Source organism: Stegostoma tigrinum, chromosome 39, assembly GCF_030684315.1.
Source record: "Stegostoma tigrinum isolate sSteTig4 chromosome 39, sSteTig4.hap1, whole genome shotgun sequence".
Classification (NCBI taxonomy): Eukaryota; Metazoa; Chordata; class Chondrichthyes; order Orectolobiformes; family Stegostomatidae; genus Stegostoma; species Stegostoma tigrinum.
In genome coordinates this window covers 415894-437323 of record NC_081392.1, presented here as the reverse complement: position 1 = coordinate 437323, position 21430 = coordinate 415894, and the positions used below count along the sequence as shown (strand labels likewise).

The following is a 21430-nucleotide window of genomic DNA, read 5'->3' as shown; positions in this document are numbered from 1 at the left end:
CATCAATCTGTTGACAAATTGTTAATTGGCATTATTCATTTCACTTAAGTAGTCAGCACTTTAATCTTGATAATCTGAACTAAAATAGTACAGGTGAAGGGATTTAATACAGTCAATCTTTCAAGTATTAAAGCCAAGTGTTTGCCAGTTGTGAAGGTGATATAATTCGACTACCACAAACACGGTGAGGTTATTCAGATGACTGACAGCAAAAGTCCTCCAGGCTGAGACCTGCAGAAGGTCAGATTGGATAAATTTAGACATTACAAGCTGAGTTATTTTTTAAATTCATTCACGGAACATGGGCATTGCAGGTTAGGCCAGCATTTATTGCCCATTCCTAATTGGTGGTGAATTGCCTTCTTAAACCAGTGTAATCCACATGATGTTATTGCACAATGCTGTTAAAGGAGGTGTTCCAGGATTTTAAGCCAGTGAGAGTGAAGCAAAGACGATACACTCCCAAGTCATGATCGTGGGGATTTAAGGTTAAGATTTTTGTAATACAGGTGTACCTACACTCAATCGGCAGAGGTTTGAGATGGCAAATCACCACCATCTTTCTCAAGGGATGGGCAACAATTGCTGGTCCAGTCAGCAAACCCCACATTTCCTGTTTAAAAACAAAACCTCAGATTGTAATGTCTGAGTGTGTTTTTGACCTTGAGTATTATTGGAAACACTCAACCACCATAAAGAAAAGTGCAAAATTGTTTTACTGGTAATATTGAGAATCTTTTAAACAATTATGTAAAGGCGGTTCCAATTCATTTCATAATATCACAGTGAATATCCATTATGACATAACATTAATTCTCTTTCTGTGACAAATCAGTCTAGGACTCGATAATATTTAAATCAGTAGACTTGCAGTTAAACCTACTGCACAGCTGTTTCTCAGCTTGTCAATTAAGCATAATAGAGAGGGTGTTAACTTTTTCCATCTTAACCTGCAGAAACAACACCCAAAGATGCTGCGTATTCAAGACATGCTTTGAACTATAACATATTTAGATAATTACTAGTATGTAGTAATAGTGAGAACTAGGAACCATTTTAGGTGATGATTCAAGATCATGATCTGAGATTTACAAGATAACTGTGATGTAAATTGGAGGTTTTCCAACTTTTAGTGCGTTACTACAACATAGTCAATGAACCCAATGATAACATTGGTATAAATTAAATCCTATCCTCACGAAGTCCTAGAATCATACCACGAGTAGGTAAGAAACATGACGGTCAGTGGCAGGTAGCAAGATGATACAAGTTAAATTCTAACAGGCTTCCTGAGCTCAGCCTACATTAATCCTTCTTGAAATGGTTCTAACGTTGAATTGAGCCGTATTAGTCAGAGTTTTAAATTTTCCTGAAACACTCGGTTCTTTAAAAGGCCTGGAGATACAATTTGCAGTAAGACTTCAACTATCTGTACAAACAAACTCAAACTTGTGCTGGCCTAGTTGCTGTGGGGGGGATCTGGATGTCAGGGAGTAAATTACAGCTTGTGATTATATCCATCTTTTCTGTCACAGATCTCAAATCATCCAAAATTAAGCGTATACTGTGCGATGCATTAATAATCCCATTCTGGGAGTTGCTCAGATGGCTGGTGGCGATTCGGATCTCCTTGGTTGCACTCTCATACATCTGCTTCACTGCCTGTTCGACATTCTGGTGAAGACGCCCATTACTTTCTCTCAGCTTCTGTTGCAATAAGGTACTATAACGCCCTTGGTGGCGAATCTTCACAGCTGGTTTCTCCTCTACTGCCGTCAGGATGTCTGACTGCTCCTCCCTGATCACAATCAGCGGTGGCAGGCCACGCTGAATGGCCTGCTGGATATCGTGCACTGCTGTTGCACAGTCTTCCTCCTCCTCATCAGTTTCCGACGCTTCACCAGCCACTTTGGTTCCAGTCTGCAAGACAGCTGCTGGTGCAGAGGATATTAGATATAACTCCTCCTCTGAGTCTGTCTCAGATGCCTCTCCCTGAATAATGGTCTGAAATTGTGTGGAAGTCATTTTTTTGCTCACCTGAGGAACAGAACACATGACTGTTATTTTTTGCACTTAACGATATTTCCTTGCAATTCAACCTCCTCTTAAGTTGATAAGCAGCAGGTTTATTCTTGTCTGTCATTATTCAGATGCAAACATAGCTAACCAATAAGAGATGCAAGCTAGCCTTCTAACCAGAGCGTGAGCCTTGGAACGATCTTGTTGGCTAGCAGAGTGGTCCAGCAACCCATTCATGTATCTGGACAGACACTGCTTCACAGTTAACATCAGCAACAAACAGATATCATGATCCAAAACTTCTAATGAGCAGCAATTAAAATTGAATTGTCACTCCATTCTTTTTTGCCTTGACCTTAAAAGTATTTCAGCTCCCCCTCCCATTCCGCAGACGACATGCCCCTCCTGGGCTGCCTGCGTGAACTGAGCATAGGTGTTCTGCAAAGCAGTCGCCAAGCCTCCACGTGGTTTCCCCGATGTACAGGAGACCACAACGGGAACAGTGAATATAGTATACCACGTTAGCAGACGTGCAGGTGCACATCTGCTTGATAAACCAGGAAGTGTGATGGGAAGTAGATAGAGGGAAACATTCAAACAGACAATTCAGACATTCAACAAAAATACCTGCCATTGAACTTCACTTTTAGATTACTTAGAGGATCATTTAATGGACATGAAGTAAACAGTAGGCTAAAGTATGGCGTTTTCAAGTTGGCAGCCTGTGCTTAACAAAAAGCTACAAAGATCAGGGTCAGGAGCTCAACTATTTACACTTACTTTCTGTCCTAGTGTCAATCATTGATCTATCCTAAGGTTATGAATGCAACGCTTTATAAGATGTGTTTCGGCATGGTCTGTTCAATTCAAGCTAAAAACGGATTAGTGAAGTGAGTCGTACAATCTGTGCTAGTTGTTGCTCAGCATTAGGCCAGGAGGCATGATGAGATCACACAGTTACTTAGAAAACATCCACACCTAAAACAAAGGCAAGCACAGCAGGTGTACAGCTGGATGAACACAGCAGGCCAAGCAGCATCAGAGGAGCAGGAAGGCTTTTATTTCAGGTCTAGACCCTTTTTCAGAAATGGGGGACGGGAAGGGGTATCTGAAATAAATAGGAAGAGAGGGGGCGGCGGATCAAAGACGGATAGAGGAGAAGATAGGTGGAGAGGAGACAGACAAGTCAAAGAGGCGGGGATGGAACCAGTAAATAGAGAGGTAGGGAGGAGAGAGGTCAGTCCGGAAGGACAGACAGGTCAAGGGGGCGGGATGAGGATAGTAGGTAGGAGATGGGGGTGGGGCTTGAGGTGGGAGGAAGGACAGGTTAGGGAGGCAGAGATGACCTGGGCTGGTTTTGGGATGCGGTAGGGGGAGGGGAGATTTTGAAGCTTGTGAAGGCCACATTGATACCATTGGGCTCCACAGTTCCCAAGCAGAATATGAGTTGCGGTCCTGCAACCGTCGGGTAGCGTAGTTGTTGCACTGCAGGCAGCCCAGGAGGGACATGTCGTCTGCGGAATGGGAGGGGGAGTTGAAATGATTTGCAACTGGGAATTGCAGTTGTTTAGTGTGAACTAAGCGTAGGTGTTCTGCAAAGCAGTCGCCAAGCCTCCACATGGTTTCCCCGATGTAGAGGAGACCACAACGGGAACAGTGGATATAGGATACCACGTTAGCAGATGTGCAGGTGAACATCTGCTTGATGTCAAAAGTCTTCTTGGGGCCTGGGATGTGGTAAGGGGGGAGGTGTTGGGGCAGGTGTAGCACTTCCTGCAGTTGCAGGGAAAAGTGCCGGATTACGTGGGGCTAGAGGGGAGTGTGGAGCAGACAAGGGAGTCACGGAGAGGGTGGCCCCTCTGGAAAGGAGTTAAGGGTGGGGAGGGAAAAATGTCTTTGGTGGTGGGGTCGGATTGGAAATGACGGAAGTATCGGAGAATGATGCATTGGATCCAAAAGTTGGTGGGGGGGTACGTGAGGACAAGGGGGATTCTGTTTTGGTTGTTATTGCGGGGACGGGGTGTGACGGATGAGTTGCAAGAAATGAGGGAGACTTTTCCGTGCAACTGCAGGAAATGCTACATCTCCCTCCTCACCCCCATCCCAAGCCCCAAGAAGAGTTTCCACATCAAGCAGATGTTCACCTGCACATCTCCAAAAGTGGTATATTGCATCCGCTGTTCCCATTGTGACCACCTTTACATCGGGGAAACCAAGCGGAGGCTTGGGGACCACTTTGCAGAACACCTACACTCGGTTCGCAATAAACAACTGCAGTGCCCAGTGACAAACCATTTCAGCTCCCCCTCCCATTCCGCAGGCGACATGTCTGTCCTGGACCTATTGCAGCGCCACAACAATGCTACCTGAAGGTTGTGTGAACAGCAACTCATATTCCGCTTGGGAACCCTGCAGCCCTATGCGATCAATGTGAACTTCACAAGCTTCAAAATCTCCCTTCTCCCTACCGTATCCCAAAACCAGCCCAGCTCGTCCCCACCTCCCTACCTGTCCTTCCTCCCACCTCAAGCCCCACCCCCATCTCCTACCTCCCCGCCTACACTCACCTTCATTGGCTCCACCCCTGTTTCTCTGACTGAACTGTCTCCTCCCCACCTATCTTCTTCTCTATCCATCTTCTACCCGCTCCCCCTCCTCTCTATTTATTTCAGATACCCCTTCCCCGCCCCCATTTCTGAAGAAGGGTCTAGGCCCGAAACGTCAGCCGTCCTGCTCCTCTGATGCTGCTTGGCCTGCTGTGTTCATCCAGCTCTCCAGCTTTTATCTCAAATTCTCCAGCATCTGCAGTTCCTACTATCTCAAGATCAGCAGGGGCTGATTGTGAGCAGACTTTCTGTCTCCAGGATTTCAGATAGAAAAGGAAAGAGTGTGGTTTCAAAGGGAGACAAAGCACTGCAGTTGGTGTGCAAAGTACACAGTCTGTATGCTACCTTTCTGTGATCTACTCTGCAGAATGCAGAAGCAAGATTGTCTCTGGCTGAAATGACTCATGTGTGGTAATTTAGTGCATTTGGAAGATTTGTCTTGGTGTGATGAAGGGATAGAAGAATTGTCAGAGTGGGTCTTCCTGCTGGTATTCAGTTTTGAATTTGTTTCAAAGTGAGGGCTTGGCAAAATGCAGAGACATGAATGTGTCAGCAGCTGAGAGTCAACAGTCAGACTACACAAGGAGAGGTGGACAAATTCACCAGAAAAACCATCAGTTAGCCAAGATGATGATGGGGGTGGCAAACTCAAGAAATATTGTATGGGGCCAATATTACCACACATTACGACCCTTCTAGTTTGGGGCTGAATATTTGAAAGCATAGGAAAACAACAGGCAATTTGACTGTAGTGGTGAATAAGTGTAGAAGACAGGACCAAAGAGGGGTTGCTCTTCCAAATACAGATTCTGGCTTTCCCACAAAACTGTTCCAGCTCATACACCAATGTTGTAGCTCTGCTGCTCCTTTAGACTAAGAAGCTATGATTGTAGGAACAGAATGGATGGTAGGTAGGAATTAGAAGTGCTGGAGAAATTATCCTAGATGACAAAGTACTTGCCTGGAACTTTCTGTAGTCTTTGGATCCAGACCTAGTAGGAACAAAGAGAGAGAAAGGCTGATGGCAGCTGAAAATACAGAAATAAGGACAGGAGTAGACATGGAGGAGCCACTTGTACTGAGATCAAAGGCAGCAGCAAGCAAAGAGAAGGTCCATCACATGTGGTGATGGGTGGGGACTTGTGAGGCAACAGGAAATGATCAATCACAGATTCACTTGGTCTTTCATTAGGTCACAAATTATGTATGCATTTTGCACTGCATCAAATAGTTGAAGTTTGAGATAAATCTGATCTTAGTTCATGATTGTAAACTGAACATCGTATTTAGGGAGCAAACAGACCTTTCTGATACCTTCCGTGTTCTGGTCTTGACCCATTGTTGCATGAATCTTATGCCATCACGTAAAGGAGTTACTTTGCAAAGCAAATTCTAAAATCTAACACTGACACAGAGTTGACATGCTATTTTGGTCTGATTAATTATAGGCTTGAGGTGGGTCAGCTGCAATATATTAAAAAAGAGTCTTGTACCTGTCTGGTGCACCTATAAAAAGGAAAACCTTCAGAAAAACTGAACGCAATTATTGTTGCAGAGATAATGGGATCATTGTAATAAACAAACTAAAAGCAACACTGAATCTTAAAACTTGAAATATTAAACAATTCTTTTAAGTTGGTCACTGGGAAATCAAATATCTTTTAAAAAGTTTTAAACATGGAATGCAGCAAAGGTGATTACAATACAAAGCTTGCAGGAAACACAAGGTGTGAGGAGTGAACACAGAAGCTGCAAAGAGATATAGACAAGAGTGGGCATCAAGATAGCAGATGGAGTATAGTGTGGGCGATTATGAATATATTTACTTTGCTCTTAAAATTAGAAAAGCAGGTTTTTTCAAAAGGTAAGGAACTTGTAAATGAGGATGTTGAAAGGGACTTGAATGTACATGTGTAAGGAACACAGGAATTGAGCATAGGAAGATGAACTCTCTTGTCCATCTTCGGTCTGCTTCCCTCTTTCTATTTAGTCCAGAACCCTCACCCCATCCCCCTCTCTGATGAAGGGTCTAGGCCCGAAACATCAGCTTTTGTGCTCCTGAGATGCTGCCTGGCCTGCTGTGTTCATCCAGCTTCACACTTTGTTGTCATAGAAAGATGAACAGGCAGTTCTGGAAAACAGACAGCAGGCAGCTTAGAAAGACAAAGATAATGATCTTTGCCGCAAAGGAGAACTGGAGTAAAAGAATAAATATATCCATGCATCAAGGTGGAATTTAGGTTCATCAAGCCATGGATCAACGATGGTTTGATGAAGACTGCAAAAAGGTATTCTAAGAGCAGCACCAGTCAGTCATACACACACAGCAGGTGTCAACCTGGTGAAGCTGCAGTTCTGAAGAAAGGTCACGGGACCTGAAACATTAACTCTGATGTTTTCTCCACAGATGCTGCCAGATGGGCTGAACTTACAGCAACTTCTGTTTTTGTTCCTGCCGTATAGGATTACCTGTGTGGTAAACACTGCAAAAATTCTGCAGTGATGAATGAATGAATATTGGACAATTACACCATTAAACAACTCTTCAAAAATTCCCAATGATTGAGGAGCCCAATATATCGGTATGAAACTGAATCATTAGCAAGCAGAAGTGAAAAGTTGATGATGTACTGACACCTCTCCAAAGTCCCAACACCACGGATGTCATTCATCAAGTATATTCATGTGATATCAACAAATCAGCTGAAGGCACTGGATTCTGTGAAAGCTACAGGCTCTGACAACATTCTAAGAACAGTACTGAAAACTTGTGCTCCTGAGTTTGCCATGCCTCTAGCCTAGCTGCTCCAATATAGCATCAACCGATCACCCCTCCTTGAGTCTATTGCAAATCAAGAGGAAAGTGATGGGAGTGTTCAACAGTGCTAACAACTTACACTGTTGACTGATACTCAGTTCTACCAGGACTACTCAGCCCTTGACTTCATTATAGATTTGGTACAAGTGTGGTCTAAAGAGTCAAATTCTAGAGGTGAGATGAGAGAGTCTGCCCTTTACTAATCTATAGCCTGAAATGAGCTAATTACCTTATGAGGAAAGGCCAGATAGGCTCGGCATGTACCCTCTGCAGTTTGGAAGAGGCAGAGGCGATTTAATTGAAATAATACCAGATCCTGAGGAGACTTGACCAGGTGGAGATTAAAAGGGCATTTGACTGTGTGGAAGAATCTAGAACTAGGACCATAATTTAAGAAATAAGGTGTCATCCTTATTTAAAACCGAGATGAGAAAACTTTTTTTTTCTCTGAAAGAGTTCGGAGTTGTTGGAGCTCCCTTCTTTAAAAGGCAGTCATAGAGTTACAGAGGTCAATTGCACCACAAAAGGCCCATTGTCCATCAAGTCTGTGCTAGTTGAAAACAAGTCTCTGACTATTTTAATCCCATTTGGCCCAGAGCTTCGGATGCCTCACCATTGCAACTGCACATCTAAATACCTCTTAAATATTATGAGGGCTTTTGTCTCTACCACCCTTTTAGGAAGCGAGTTCCAGACTCTCATCATTCTATTGGTGAAAACATTTTTCCTCAAATCCCCTCTAAACCTCCTGCCTCTTCCTTTAAATATATACCCCCTGGTCATTGATCTCCCCACCAAGGAGAAATGTTCTTTCTTGGGGCCCTCAATTTCATACAATCTCAATCATGTCTGTCCTCAGTCTACTCCGCTCCAAGAAAAACAGCCCCAGTCTATCCATTCTCACTTCATTGCACAGGCAACATTCCCATTAAATCTCCTCTGCACCCTGTCCAGTGCAAACACATCCTCTGCTAAAGAGGATTTGTGAACTGCTCATAACGCTCTAGCTGTGGTTGAACCAATATCTTATACTGCTCCAGCACAACATGTCTGAATAGATTGCTTAGAAAACACATACTCTTGTGGGCCCTTGTGGCACAGTGGTGGTGTCCATACCTCTGAATGAGGAAGTCGAGGTTCAAGTCCTACCTGCTCTAATAACATCTTTGAAAAGGTTGATTAGGAAAATATCTACCCTAAATATCTATCCTCATCCATGTTTTGCAACATTTCATGTTGCAGCTGTACAAAACACTGGTGCGGCCACACTTGGAGTACTGCGTACAGTTCTGGTCTCCGCATTATAGGAAGGATGTGGAAGCATTGGAAAGAGTGCAGAGCAGATTTACCAGGATGTTGCCTGGTATGGAAGGAACGTCGTATGAGGAATGGCTGAGGGACTTGAGGCTGTTTTCGTTAGAGAGAAGGTGTTTAGGAGGTGACTTAATACAGACATACAAGACAGTCTGTTTTGGCTGCAGTATTATGTACTTACGGTTCAGCAAGCGATCACCAAAACAAATAAAGTATGACCTATCAAGACAAGATCTGGTATTTTACTTGCCAAGTAATAAATCATCTGGGAAGATAATATATTTGCTTGGATAGCCCCAGCATTTGTCCTGCTATTAGGTGTGGGGATCCTGGGATTTTTTGAAGTCTGCACATAGTTCACCTGCACATTTGCAGTCCAGTGACCACTCAGCTACTGCAAGAAGTAGCCAAGAAGGTAGGTAGGGAAGGGTGTATGCATGTGGAAAGAGGGGGTTTCCATGGTCTTGGCAAGCTGGGTCATGGGGGTAGAATGGTCCTAACGGCAATGAAAGAGAGAAAATCTGCAGTTTCAGTGAAGGACATTTTGGGAAAAGGGGCTTTCGAATGAGTAAGTGGGACATGCTAGGAGTGAGACTTTTGAGCACAGTGTTTGTATACTGAGCTGCAAGGCGGACCTTAGAAAGAGAAACATGTTGAGCATTGATCGTGTTGAGAGAAGGCAGACTATAGGTGAAATATTCAGTATGGAAACATAGAAGGACATAACCTTTGCTCTGGGTGATGCCAACTACTGGCTTCATTGTCAGACAGGTAATGCTAGCTAATGTTCTGGGGGCCCAGCTTTGAATATCACAAAAGAAGACTGAATTTGAACTCAATAAATATTTAGAATTAAAAGTCCAATGACGACTTAAAACAATTGTTGATTATCATACAAACACATATAGTCCACTTAAATCCTTTGGGGGAGGACAGCTGACTTCCTTGCCTGGTATAACAGCAGACACAATAATGTAATTGACTCTTAACTGATGTCTGAATTGCCCTACCCAACTAGTTAATTGTATGAATTGTGAGAAGCTCTCAAAAAAGTAATCAAGCCAAAGAGACCACCAAGCTTTGACTAAGATACCATAAAAAACAAAGGCAAACACAGCATGTCGTCACTTCAAAATCCTCCTCAATAACTTTTGGGGGCTAGTACCAAAATTAGGAGAACGTGTCTCATGGACTAGTTAAGCAACAGCCACAGAATAATACCTTACATACAATGTCCCACTCAGCACAATCATCACGCTGGATACGTCCTGTGCCAAGGTAATTCTGCTGATTACCATGTAATGCCCACCACTCAATTGATGAATCAGTATTCCTTCATGTTGAAGACTGTTCAGGGGAAGCAGTGAAGGTGACAGGGGTGCAGAATATGCTCTGGATGGGAGACTTCAACAGTGGCTTGTCAGCACTGCTATTAATTGATGTGGTCGAGTCCTAAAGGACATAGCTGCTAGGCTGGGACTGCAACAAGTGGCGAAGAAAACAACAATGGGGATAAACATACATGATGCCATCTTAACCAATTTGCTTGCTGCAGATGTGCCTGACTATCACTATCTGTAAAAGTGACCACCGCAAAGTCCTTATGCAGATGAAGAACAATTTTCACATTGAGAGAAACCTCCAACGTGGTCAATGGCACTATTACCATGCTAGATGGGATTGACTTCAAACAGAACTAGCAACTCTAGACTGAAAATCTATTAGGTGTTGTGGACCATCAGCTGCAGGAGAACTGTACTTCAATACAATCTGCAAACTTATGTCCTGGCACATGTCTCACCCTATTATTACCATCTAGCCAGGCATCAACCTTGGCTAAATGAAGAGCATGAGAGAGGCCTATCTAAAAGTCAGGTATGCACACTACCTCTTCACCACAAGCATCCTAGACTGGTTGCCCCTGGTATTTCCAGGCAGTCTCCTACTGAGTACAAAGGAAGATTGAGTCTGTTGAGCTTCCAAGATCATATGAAATGAAATTGGGCATTTATACAGTAGTTTGGCCATAGACAATATATTTTTAATTAACTTTCTCAGAGATGTTGTTATACACCTCTGCAGTAGGTGGAACTTGAACCTAGGCCTTCAGGTTCAAGTATAGGAACAACACTACTGCACCACTTCCTCAGTGTAGATAGTTTCTAATCAACCCGTTCAGGAATGTTCTTAGAAAGCTCTGGATATGGTGGGACTTGAACCCAGGCTTGCTGGCTCAAAGGTAGAGACAGTGTTTCTAACAAGGCGCCACTTCCTCAGGTGTTCAGAAATGTTAGGACACACCTCTGGAGCAAGTTGGACTTTGGCCTGTGTCAAATTTTCTTCGGTATTTCAAATCAATTTGTTCAGAGATGTTAACACATACCTTTGCAGCAGACATGGTTAGAGTCTCCAGACCCAGAGGTAGGGACACTACTATTGCTCAAGAACCCAAACAGGCACAATTATTGCTGAAATGCAGGAGTGAACCAGCCGTTAGATATTCATACAAATGCTTCCCACTTGAGCTATTCCAGCTGGAACTTTCTTAGGGTAGTGTCTTTAGCTTACGTACGTGTAAAAAGCCTTGGAGTTTCCCTTGATCCTATCTGCCAAGGTTTTCTCATGCCCCCTTATAGGTCTCCAAAGCCCTTTCTTCAGCTCCTTCCTGGAAAACTTGTATCTCTCTAGAGCCTTTTATGTTCTTTGTTTCCTAAACCTTATGTAAGCATCCTTCTTCCTCTTAACCAGTGGTTCAGGTGCTTCAGTAATGATATTCCCTTCATTATTACACATGGTACGCATCGGCATGAATGACATAGGTAGAAAATGGACGGAGAATGTGAAAAACAAGTACAGGGAGTTAGGTTGGAAGCTGAAGTCGGGGACAAACAGGATAGTTAGCTCTGGATTACTACCAGTACCACGTGATATCAAGGAAAGAAACAGGGAAAGAGTGCAGCTAAACACGTGGCTGCAGGGCTGGTGGAGGTGGGAAGGCTTCCATAATGTGGATAATTGGAGCACATTCTGGGGAAGGTAAGACCTATACAATCAGGACTGGTTGCACCTGGACTGGAATGGCACAAATAGATTGGCAGGGGGTGGGGAGCCAGATTTGTAATTCAGAGGAACACGTATTCAGCCTTCCAACAGACACAACGGGGAGTGAGGTTGTTAATAAAGAAATGCGGTTGATGAACCGTAACTGTGGACACAGGGATGGTTTGAAGTGTGTATACTTCAATGCTAGAAGTATCAGATATAAGGCGGATGAACTTAGAGCATGGGTCAGTACTTGGAACTACGATATTGTGGCCATTACAGAAACTTGGATAACTCAGGGACAGGAATGGTTGTTGGAAGTTCCACTATTTAGATGCTTTAAAAGATACAGGAAAGGTGGAAAAAGAGGCAGGGGAGTGGCAACGCTAGTCAGGGCTAGTATAGAGGCCACTGAAAGGCAGTTCGAGAATGATATGAACCGGACCAAGTGTTGGACCTTTTGGTAGGAGAGCATTTTAGCAGTAGCGATCAAAACTCTGTCACTTTTACAACAGTTGTGGAAAAGGATAGGTACATACAGCAGGGTAAGATTTATAATTGGGGTAAGGGTAATCACAATTCTGTTAGACAAGAGCTGAGTAACATAAAATGGGAACAGATGCTGTCAGGAAAGAGCAGTATTAAAATGTGGAGATTGTTTAAGGAATACATACTGCGTGAGCTTGATATGTTTGTCCCTAGCAGGCAGGGAAGATGTGGTCGAATGAGGGAGCCTTGGTTCTCCAGAGAGGTAGAACCACTGGTTAAGAGGAAGAAGGATATTTACATAAGATTTAGGGAACAAAGAATGTAAAAGGCTCTAGAGAGATACAAGTTTTCCAGGAAGGAGCTGAAGAAAGGGCTTTGGAGACCGATAAGGGGGCATGAGAAAACCTTGGCAGATAGGATCAAGGGAAACTCCAAGGCCTTTTACATGTATGCGAGAAATAAGAGAATGGCCAGAGAAAGGGCAGGGCTGATCAAGAGTTGTAAAGGGAATTTGTGCACGGAGCCTAAAGAGATAGAAAAGTATTCATTAAGGACCTCTGCTTCAGTATTCACAACTGAGAGGGACCTAGTTGTAGAGGAGCACAGCATGAAACAGGCTGGTAGGCTAGAGGAGGTCAATGTTAATAAGGATGGTGCACTAGGAATTTTGAGAAGTTTGCAGATAGGTAAGTCCCCTGAGTCTGATGGGATTTATCCAAGGACTCTATGGGATGCGAAGGACGAGATTGCAGGGCCTTTGTCAATGATCTTTTCATCCTCAGTGTCCATGGGTATACTGCCGAAAGATTGGAGGGAAGAAAACATCATTCCCTTGTTCAAAAAAGGGAATAGGGATAACCCGAAAATTACAGGCCAGTTAGTCTTACGTCAGTGGTGGGCAAAATATTGGAAAGTGCTCTGAGAGATAGGATTTATGATCACTTGGAAAGGCCAAGTTTGATTTGTGATAGTCAGTATGGATTTTTGAGATGTAGATCATGCCTCACAAACATTACTGAATTCTTTGAATACGTGGATAAAGGTAGAGCTGTGGATGTGGTGTACGTGGATTTAAGTAAGGCATTTGATAAGGTTCTCCATGGTAGGCTCATGCAGAAGGTACGAAGGCATAGGATGGGAGGAAATGTGGTAGATTGGATTCAGAATTGGCTGACCCTTAGACAACAAAGGGTGGTTGTGGACGGAAAATGTTCAACATGGTGCTCAGTAACGAGTGGTGTACCACAAGGTCCTGTTCTAGGTCATATATTTGTGATTTTTGTAAATGGATGTGAGATTGCTTGCTGAGCTGGAAGGTTCATTTTCAGACGTTTTGTCACCATTCTAGGTAACATCATCAGTGAGCCTCCGATGAAGTGCTGGTGTTATGTCCCGCTTTCTATTTATCTGGTTAGGTTTCCTTGGGTTGGTGATGTCATTTCCTGTTCTTTTTCTCAGGGGGTGGTAGATTGGCTCCAAATCAATGTGTTTGTTGATGGAGTTCCGGTTGGAATGCCATGCTTCTAGGAATTCTCGTACGTGTCTCTTTTTGGCTTGTCCTTGGATGGATGTGTTGTCCCAATCAAAGTGGTGTCCTTCCTCATCTGTATGTAAGGATACGAGTGATAGTGGGTCATGTCGTTTTGTGGCTAGTTGATGTTCATGTATTCTGGTGGCTAGCTTTCTGCCAGTTTGTCCAATGTAGTGTTTGTCACAGTTCTTGCAAGGTATTTTGTAGATGACGTTTGTTTTATTTGTTGTCTGTATAGGGTCTTTTAAGTTCATTAGCTGCTGTTTTAGTGTGTTGGTGGGTTTGTGGGCTACCCTGATGCCAAGAGGTCCGAGTAGTCTGGCAGTCATTTCCGAGATGTCTTTGATGTAGGGGAGAGTGGTTATGGTTTCTGGGTCCGTTTTGTCTGTTTGTTTGGGTTTATTGCTGAGGAATCGGTGGACTGTGTTCATAGGGCACCCATTCTTTTTGAATACGCTGTATAGGTGATTTTCCTCTGCTCTGCGTAGTTCCTTTGTGCTGCAGTGCGTGGTGGCTCATTGGAATAATATTCTAATGCAGCTTCGTTTGTGGGTGTTGGGATGGTTGCTCCTGTAGTTCAGTATTTGGTCCGTATGTGTTGTTTTCCTGTAGACGCTGGTTTGAAGTTCCCCATTGGCTGTTCGCTCTACTGTGACATCTAGGAATGGCAGCCTATTGTTTTCCTCCTCTTTTGTGAATGTTATGCCAGTAAAGGGTATTATTGATGGTCTTGAAGGTTTCCTCTAATTTGTTTTGATTAGTGATGACAAAGGTGTCATCCACATAGCGGACACAAAGTTTGGGTTGGATGATTGGCAGAGCTGTTTGTTCGAGTCTCTGCATTACTGCCTCTGCTAAGAACCCTGATATCGGGGATCCCATGGGTGTTCCGTTGGTTTGTCTCTAGGTTTTGTTATTGAAAGTGAAGTGGGTGGTGAGACAACATCATCAAGCTAGTGGATCTATGCCTCACCACCCACTTCACTTGCAATAACAAAACTTACAGACAAACCAACAGAACACCCATGGGATCTCCGATATCAGGGTTCTTAGCAGAACCTCAATCTGAGCTACAAATTTTTGTAAATGTTTGGGATGAAGGAGGTAGAGGGGTGGTTTAGTAAGACTGCGGACGATGTGAAGGTGGGTCGAGTTGTGGATAGTGCGGATGGCTGTTCTAGGTTACAAAGGGACATTGATAAGATGCAGAGCTAGGCTGAGAAGTGGCAGATGGAGCTTAACCCTGAAAAGTGTGAGGTGATTCATTTTGGAAGGATAAACTTGAAAGCAGAATACAGGGTTCACAGAAAGATTTTTGGCAGTCTGGAGGAGCAGAGTGATCTTGGGGTTCATGTCCACAGTTCCCTGAAAGCTGCTACCCAGGTGGATAGAGATGTTAAGGCGGTGTATGGTGTGTTAGCTTTCCTTAATAGAGAGACTGAGTTCAAGAGCCGTGAAGTTATGCTCCAGCTATACAAAAGCCTTGTTCGGCCACATCTGGAGTAGTGTGTCCAATTGTGGTCGCCTCATTACGGGAAAGATGTGGAGGTGTTGTAAAAGGTGCAGAGGAGATTTCCCAGGATGTTGTCTGGAATGGAGGGAAGGTGTTACGAGGAAAGGTTGAGAGATCCAGGGCTTTTCTCTTTAGAATGATGAAGGATGAGAAGTGAATTGATGGAGGTGTACAAAATGATCAGAGGTATAGATAGAGTGGATAGCCATAGACTTTTCCTAGGGTGGAGGTAACTATTACGAGGGGGCATAGTTTTAAAGTGAGTGGCGGTAGATATAGGGGACACGTCAGAGATAGGTTCTTTCCTCAGAGAGCAGTCAGGACTTGGAATGCATTGCCAGAGAGGGTAGTGGAGTCGGCCTCATTAGAGGTATTTAAGTGACTATTAGATAGGCATATGGATGATAGGTATAAAGGTAGGGGTGGATGTTAGATAGACCTTAGGATTAGGGTAAGAGTTTGGCACAACATCGTGGACTGAAGAGCCTGTACTGTGCAGTATGTTCTATTACACCTCATGTGGGGAAGTTCATTCCTGAATGGTGCAGAATATTGCACATTCAAGACTCCACAAACACTGAAGCAGTCCAAATACAATGTTCTGGACAATGTCCAGACCTGGGCTGACAAGTGGCAAGTAAAATTCGAGCAACAAGTGCCAGAAAATGACCATATCCAACAAACTTTGATTTTTCCATAATGGCATAACCATCACTTAAATTCACCATTATCAACATCCTGGGTACAATGTTCCCTCTAATATATATTTTAAAAACTTGGGCCTCCAAATCAGAACTCCACATGTTAGCATGACAATCAAACCAATGAATGCATGTGAAGCCTCGAAGTGGCTGAGAGAGCTCTGCCTGAAGTTACCATTGACCAGAAGCAAAGATGCAGCAGCCATGTAAATACCGTGGCTACAAGGTACATGGGGAATACCACGACCTCCAAGTTTCCATCCAAGTCACACATCACCCAGACTTGGAAAGATATTGCCATTCCTTCACTGTGGCTGAGTCAAAATCATGGAATTCCCTCCCTGAGGGTGTTGTGGGCATATCTACAGCACATGGACTCCAGTGGTTCAAAAAAAAACTACCTTCTCAAGGGCAGCTTGTGTGGGCAATAAATGCTGGCCAGCCAGCAATGCTCATGTCCCACGAGTCGATTAAAAAAAAAAGAGAGCAAGTCAGAAGCTTGGAACGCCTCAGCAAGTAACTCAACTCCTAACTCCTCAAAGACAGCCCACCATCCCTTAGGCAGAAGTCGGGAATGTAACGGAATACTCCACACTTGCCTGGATGATTGCAGCTTAAAACATATTCAAGATGCTTTACACCACCCAGGACAAAGCAGCCACTTAATAAGCACCACATCCACAAAAAACATTTCCTGCGCCATTGATGCTCAGAGTATCAGGTATTAGTTGCAATGCAGAAGTTCAACAAAGCTCCTTCGACCAGTAGTTTTAAACCAGCATGTCATGGCACACTCAGGTTAGAAATGTGGTGTGAAATTTTTAGGATGCAGCACAGCTCCACTTGAGCAGAGGCTACATTTGTGCTCTTGACTTCCTCTGTAATTTCACTGTCTATAAAAGAAGGCAGTACCTGCTGACACCAGGCACTCCAATTGACTGCACACATGCAAGTCTCCAGAATGTCAATTCCACGCAGACAAAACAGTGGAAGTGCCTTGGAACTGTTTGTCCTGTTGAAGTGTGCCTTTATACTGAAAAGGTTGACACCCACTGTCTTAGACAGCACCTTCAAAACCCACAACCACTACCATCTAGAAGGACATGGGGTCTGTTTGTGTTATGTTTCAGACTCAGGATATCAGATTACCTTTAAGACTCATGATCACAGTATTATTGCAATATCATACCATATGTTTCCTAAACTGCATGTATGTGCAGATACTCCATGCATGATTAGATAGGGCGGACAGTGAGAGTCTTTTTCCTAGGACGATGACGTCGGCTTGTACGAAGGGGGTATAGTTGCAAATTGAGGGGTGGTAGATTAAGACAGATGTCAAAGGCAGGTTCTTTACTCAGAGAGTGGAAAGGGCATGAAATGCCCTGCCTGCCAATGTAGTTAACTCAGCCACATTAGGGGCATTTACATAGTCCTTGGATAAACATATGGATGATGATGGGATAGTGTAGGGGGATGGGCTTAGATTAGTTTACAGGTTGGCGCAACATCGAGGGCCAAAGGGCCTGTTCTGCTCTGTATCGTTCTATGATATGCTGAGGCTGTTTGGAGCATTGATTCCTACTGCCCGAATTGGCTGCTGTGCATGATCCTTGAACGACCCGCAAAAGAAAAATAAGTTAGTGTAACATTGCATTACACTTAACCTGAGGGTATAATGGTGTCACATTTAATTGTGCCTGGAATCACTTGAATCAAGACATTCTGATGAAAGCATGCTGCTTTCATGTAGCCTAATAGATTAACGGTAGATTAATCTGAAAAGTGACCTGCTGAAGTAGTAAAAGGCAACAAAGAAATGATGGAGAAACTGAAAAGGTACCTTGCATCAGTCTTCACAGTGGAAGATACTAGCAACGTACTAGAACTTAGTGAATTAGGGGGCAGAGGTGAGTGTAGTGACCATCAGCAAGGAGGTGGTGCTGGGGAAGGTGCAAGACCTGAAGGCAGATAAATCACCCAGACGGAATGGGCTACACTCCGGGGTATCGAAGGAGATAGCTGAAGGGATTGTCAAATTTCGGTGGTGATCTTTCAGGAATCACTGGAACCAGTGAGTAGTCCGGCTACAAAAGAAAACACTTCAGAACTGACAGTCAAATTTCTCAGGCCGCTAGGAATTATGACAGCACACAAACCTGCAGCCACACTAAGACAACAACTGATCACAGCTCAAAACCCAATAGATACCACGGGCAGGACAAATGTGGTCTACAGGATACCATGGAGAAACTGCACAAAACACTACGTGGGACAAACAGGCAGACAACTCGCAACCCATATCCATGAACACCTGCCAGCAACTAAATGACACGGACCGGATGTCCTTGGTTTCAATACACACAGATGAGAAAAACCACACTTTCAACTGGGACAACAGTACTATCATTGGACAAGCCAAACAGAGGACAGCCAGGGAATTCTTGGAGGCTTGGCATTCATCCATAGACAAACACAACATCAACAAACACAAGAATTAGACCCAATATACCACCATTACAACATACAGCTGGAACTGGCTCTTATCGGAAGCAGCAAAGATTGGACCGTATAAATTCAAAACGGAACAAGACAACAGCGCTTCACAGGAAGCTCTACAACACTGAGGGTGTCACCTTGTAAGGGGACGAAATGTCTGCTTTCCAACCTACAGCTTGGCGAACACACCGACGGCTACAACCAGCACCCGAGCTACAAATCTTCACTCAAACCCTGAACTAATAGAATTACAGTCACTGGCAACAAAGTACTCCCCCATTTACACCTCAGTCACCTGCCCTGCCTTATTTCCCAAGAATAGATCAGGTTTTGTACCTTCTCTCGTAGGTACATCTACATTTTGGATCAGTTCTCTCCATCCCTGAGTCACATTTCTGTAATTGCTATGATATCCTACTCCCTTGTTGTCAACCATGCCTTGAGTTCATCTGCCTTACCTGTTAGGCCTCTTGCATTGAAATAAAAGTATTTTAATTATCAGTCCTACTTTGTTCTCTGCTTTGTTCCTGCCTGCCCAGACTGTGTGATTTGTTCTTTTTCCCAACTGTACTAGTCTCAAACTGATCTCTTTTGTCACTTTCTCCCTGGGTCCCATGCAATTTGCTAGTTTAAATCCTCCCATGCAGCTCTTTTTGGGAGTGCTAGTTCAAGATTCTTATAGTTAACATGCAGGCTCGGTTAGGAGTTCGGGCAGCAACCATAATGCTAGCATTTATTTCAAGAAGGCTAGAATACAAGAAAAGAAATGCTGAGGGTGGGCAAGGCTCTGGTCAGATTGCATTTGGACTACTAAGAGCAGTTTTAGGTCCCATAAGGAAGAATATGCTGGGTCCAGAAGAGATTTACATGAATGATTGTGGGCACGAAGGGCTTGTTCAGCTGAGGAGCAGTTTAGGGTCCTGGGTCTGTACTCCATGGAGTTTGGAAGGATGAGGTGAGTTCTTATTGAAACTTACAGAATACTAAGAGGCCTGAAGCGTATGTAAACATAGAAGATAGGAGCAGGAGGCAGCTATTCGGCCCTTCATGCCAGCTCCACCATTCTTCACGATAATGGGTGATCATCCAACTTAATAGCCTAATCCTGCTTTCTCTCCATAACTTTTGACCCCATTAGCCCCAAATGCTAAATCTAGATGCCTCTTGAATACAGTCAATGTTTTGGCATTAACTACTTCCGGTGGTAAGAATTCCACAGGCTCACCACTGTTTGGGTGAAGAAATGTCTCCTCATCTCTGTCCTTAATTGTCTACTCTGAATCCTCATACTGTGATCCCTGGTTCTGGGCACACCTAACATTGGTAACATCCTCCCTGCATCTACCCTGTCCAGTCATGTTAGAATTTTAGGAGTCTCTGAGATCTCCACTCCCCCCATTTGTCTGAACTCCAGTAAAAACAATCCCAACCTAGTCAATGTCTCCTCATACATCAGACCCACGACAAGGCACAATGGTACAGCCTCAGAATGAAGGAACAACACTTTAGAACTATGATGAGGAGTAATTTCTTCAACCAGAGGGTGGTTAATCTATGGAACTCATTACAGCACACAGCTGTGGAGGAGAAGTCATGTGCATATTTTCTTGTTTAGTACAGGGGGTCAGGGCATGGGGAAAAGGCAGGAGAATGGGGTTGAGAAACATATCAGCCATGATCAAATGGTGATCACACTTAATTGCACATGGACAGCAGTGAATAGAGGGGAAATGTAGGTTAGGTTATTTTATTTTTGGATTAGGATTATTCCACAGCACAACATCGTGGGCCGAAGGGCCTGTACTGTGCTTTACTTTTCTATGTTCTATGTAAACTCCTGTTGGATTCTCCAATGCCATGACATCCATGCCCAGTTTCCCATGTTACTAAAGATGATGTAAGCACTTGGTATATCAAGTCAGCCCTTTGCCGAAGGCCAATCCACAGCACCATTGACCTCTCCTGTCCCTGCTTTAGTCAAAGCATGATTCAGTTTATCTAATATGTCATATAGAATCATTCAGAAGGGAAAGGGAGCATGTAGGCTTTTTGCTCCTGTATTGATTGTTTGAACGAACTAGTCTCACTCAACTAGTGGAAAGGGCACATTTCGGGGACACCTAAGCAGGCCGCGAGAGAAGCGCAGGCTGAACCCTAATGGATAGGGTAGCAGCGCGGCCTCCAGCCATCCTCCGTGATGCCATCACAATACCCACAGTAAACCCGCCTCAACAGCTGACCTGCTTTTGACGCTAATGGTTTAAATAGCTGTCAATCATCTCCACGGAACACCTCCCCACCGGCGCGAGCCGAAAATCGATCCCAGAGGCAGCCCGGAATCTACACTGCAGAAACCTAGTACGGGCCCAAATAATTATAAACTTACAACCACGGATCAACACTTCTGGGTGAAAGGCCTCTCTGACTATCACCACGATCTCACACACTCACCCAAAATAAATTCCGCTCTGAACACTACCACAATGCACCTCCAACGGCGAAACCGTATACGGCGGGGTCTAATCACGTGATGGGGCAGACAGCGCCATCTAGCAGCCTGGAAGGCTCAAAACAGCTCGGGAGCGTTTGTTGCACAGGCTGCAGCGCCACTTGCACGGCCGGAGAGTGAAATGCTCCGAGATTACCGTTCGAATTGAAACGTGTAAGACAAAGAACAAATCCGATCTAATTACAGCGTGTCGGAAAAACCATTGGTGACTATTAATCATGGATGACTTTAATTTTCATGCACATTCGAAAAATGAAATTGTCAAATGTAACCAGGAAGAAGAATTCATAGAGTTAATGGGAACTACAGATGCTGGAGAATCCAAGATAATAAAACGTGAGGCTGGATGAACACAGCAGGCCCAGCAGCATCTCAGGAGCACAAAAGCT

General features: G+C 44.0%; 1 protein-coding gene across 4 annotated transcripts; it reads right to left on the bottom strand.

Moving 5' to 3' along the window:
• Positions 1-698: 698 nt before the first annotated feature.
• On the bottom strand, positions 699-21067 carry bloc1s3 (biogenesis of lysosomal organelles complex-1, subunit 3). Of its 4 annotated transcripts, XM_048522495.2 has the most exons (3): positions 20984-21062; positions 5587-5617; positions 699-2037 (listed from the first exon to the last, which is right to left on the bottom strand). In XM_048522495.2, the coding sequence occupies exon 3, from the start codon at positions 2023-2025 to the stop codon at positions 1444-1446; it is 582 nt and encodes a 193-aa protein (XP_048378452.2). In that variant the 5' UTR covers positions 2026-2037; positions 5587-5617; positions 20984-21062; the 3' UTR covers positions 699-1443. The 4 variants fall into 4 exon arrangements, with proteins under 4 accessions (XP_048378452.2, XP_048378449.2, XP_048378453.2 ...); XM_048522492.2 differs by lacking the exon at positions 5587-5617 and having other exon boundaries at positions 20984-21067; XM_048522496.2 differs by lacking the exon at positions 5587-5617 and having other exon boundaries at positions 699-2032; positions 20978-21060.
• Positions 21068-21430: the final 363 nt, after the last annotated feature.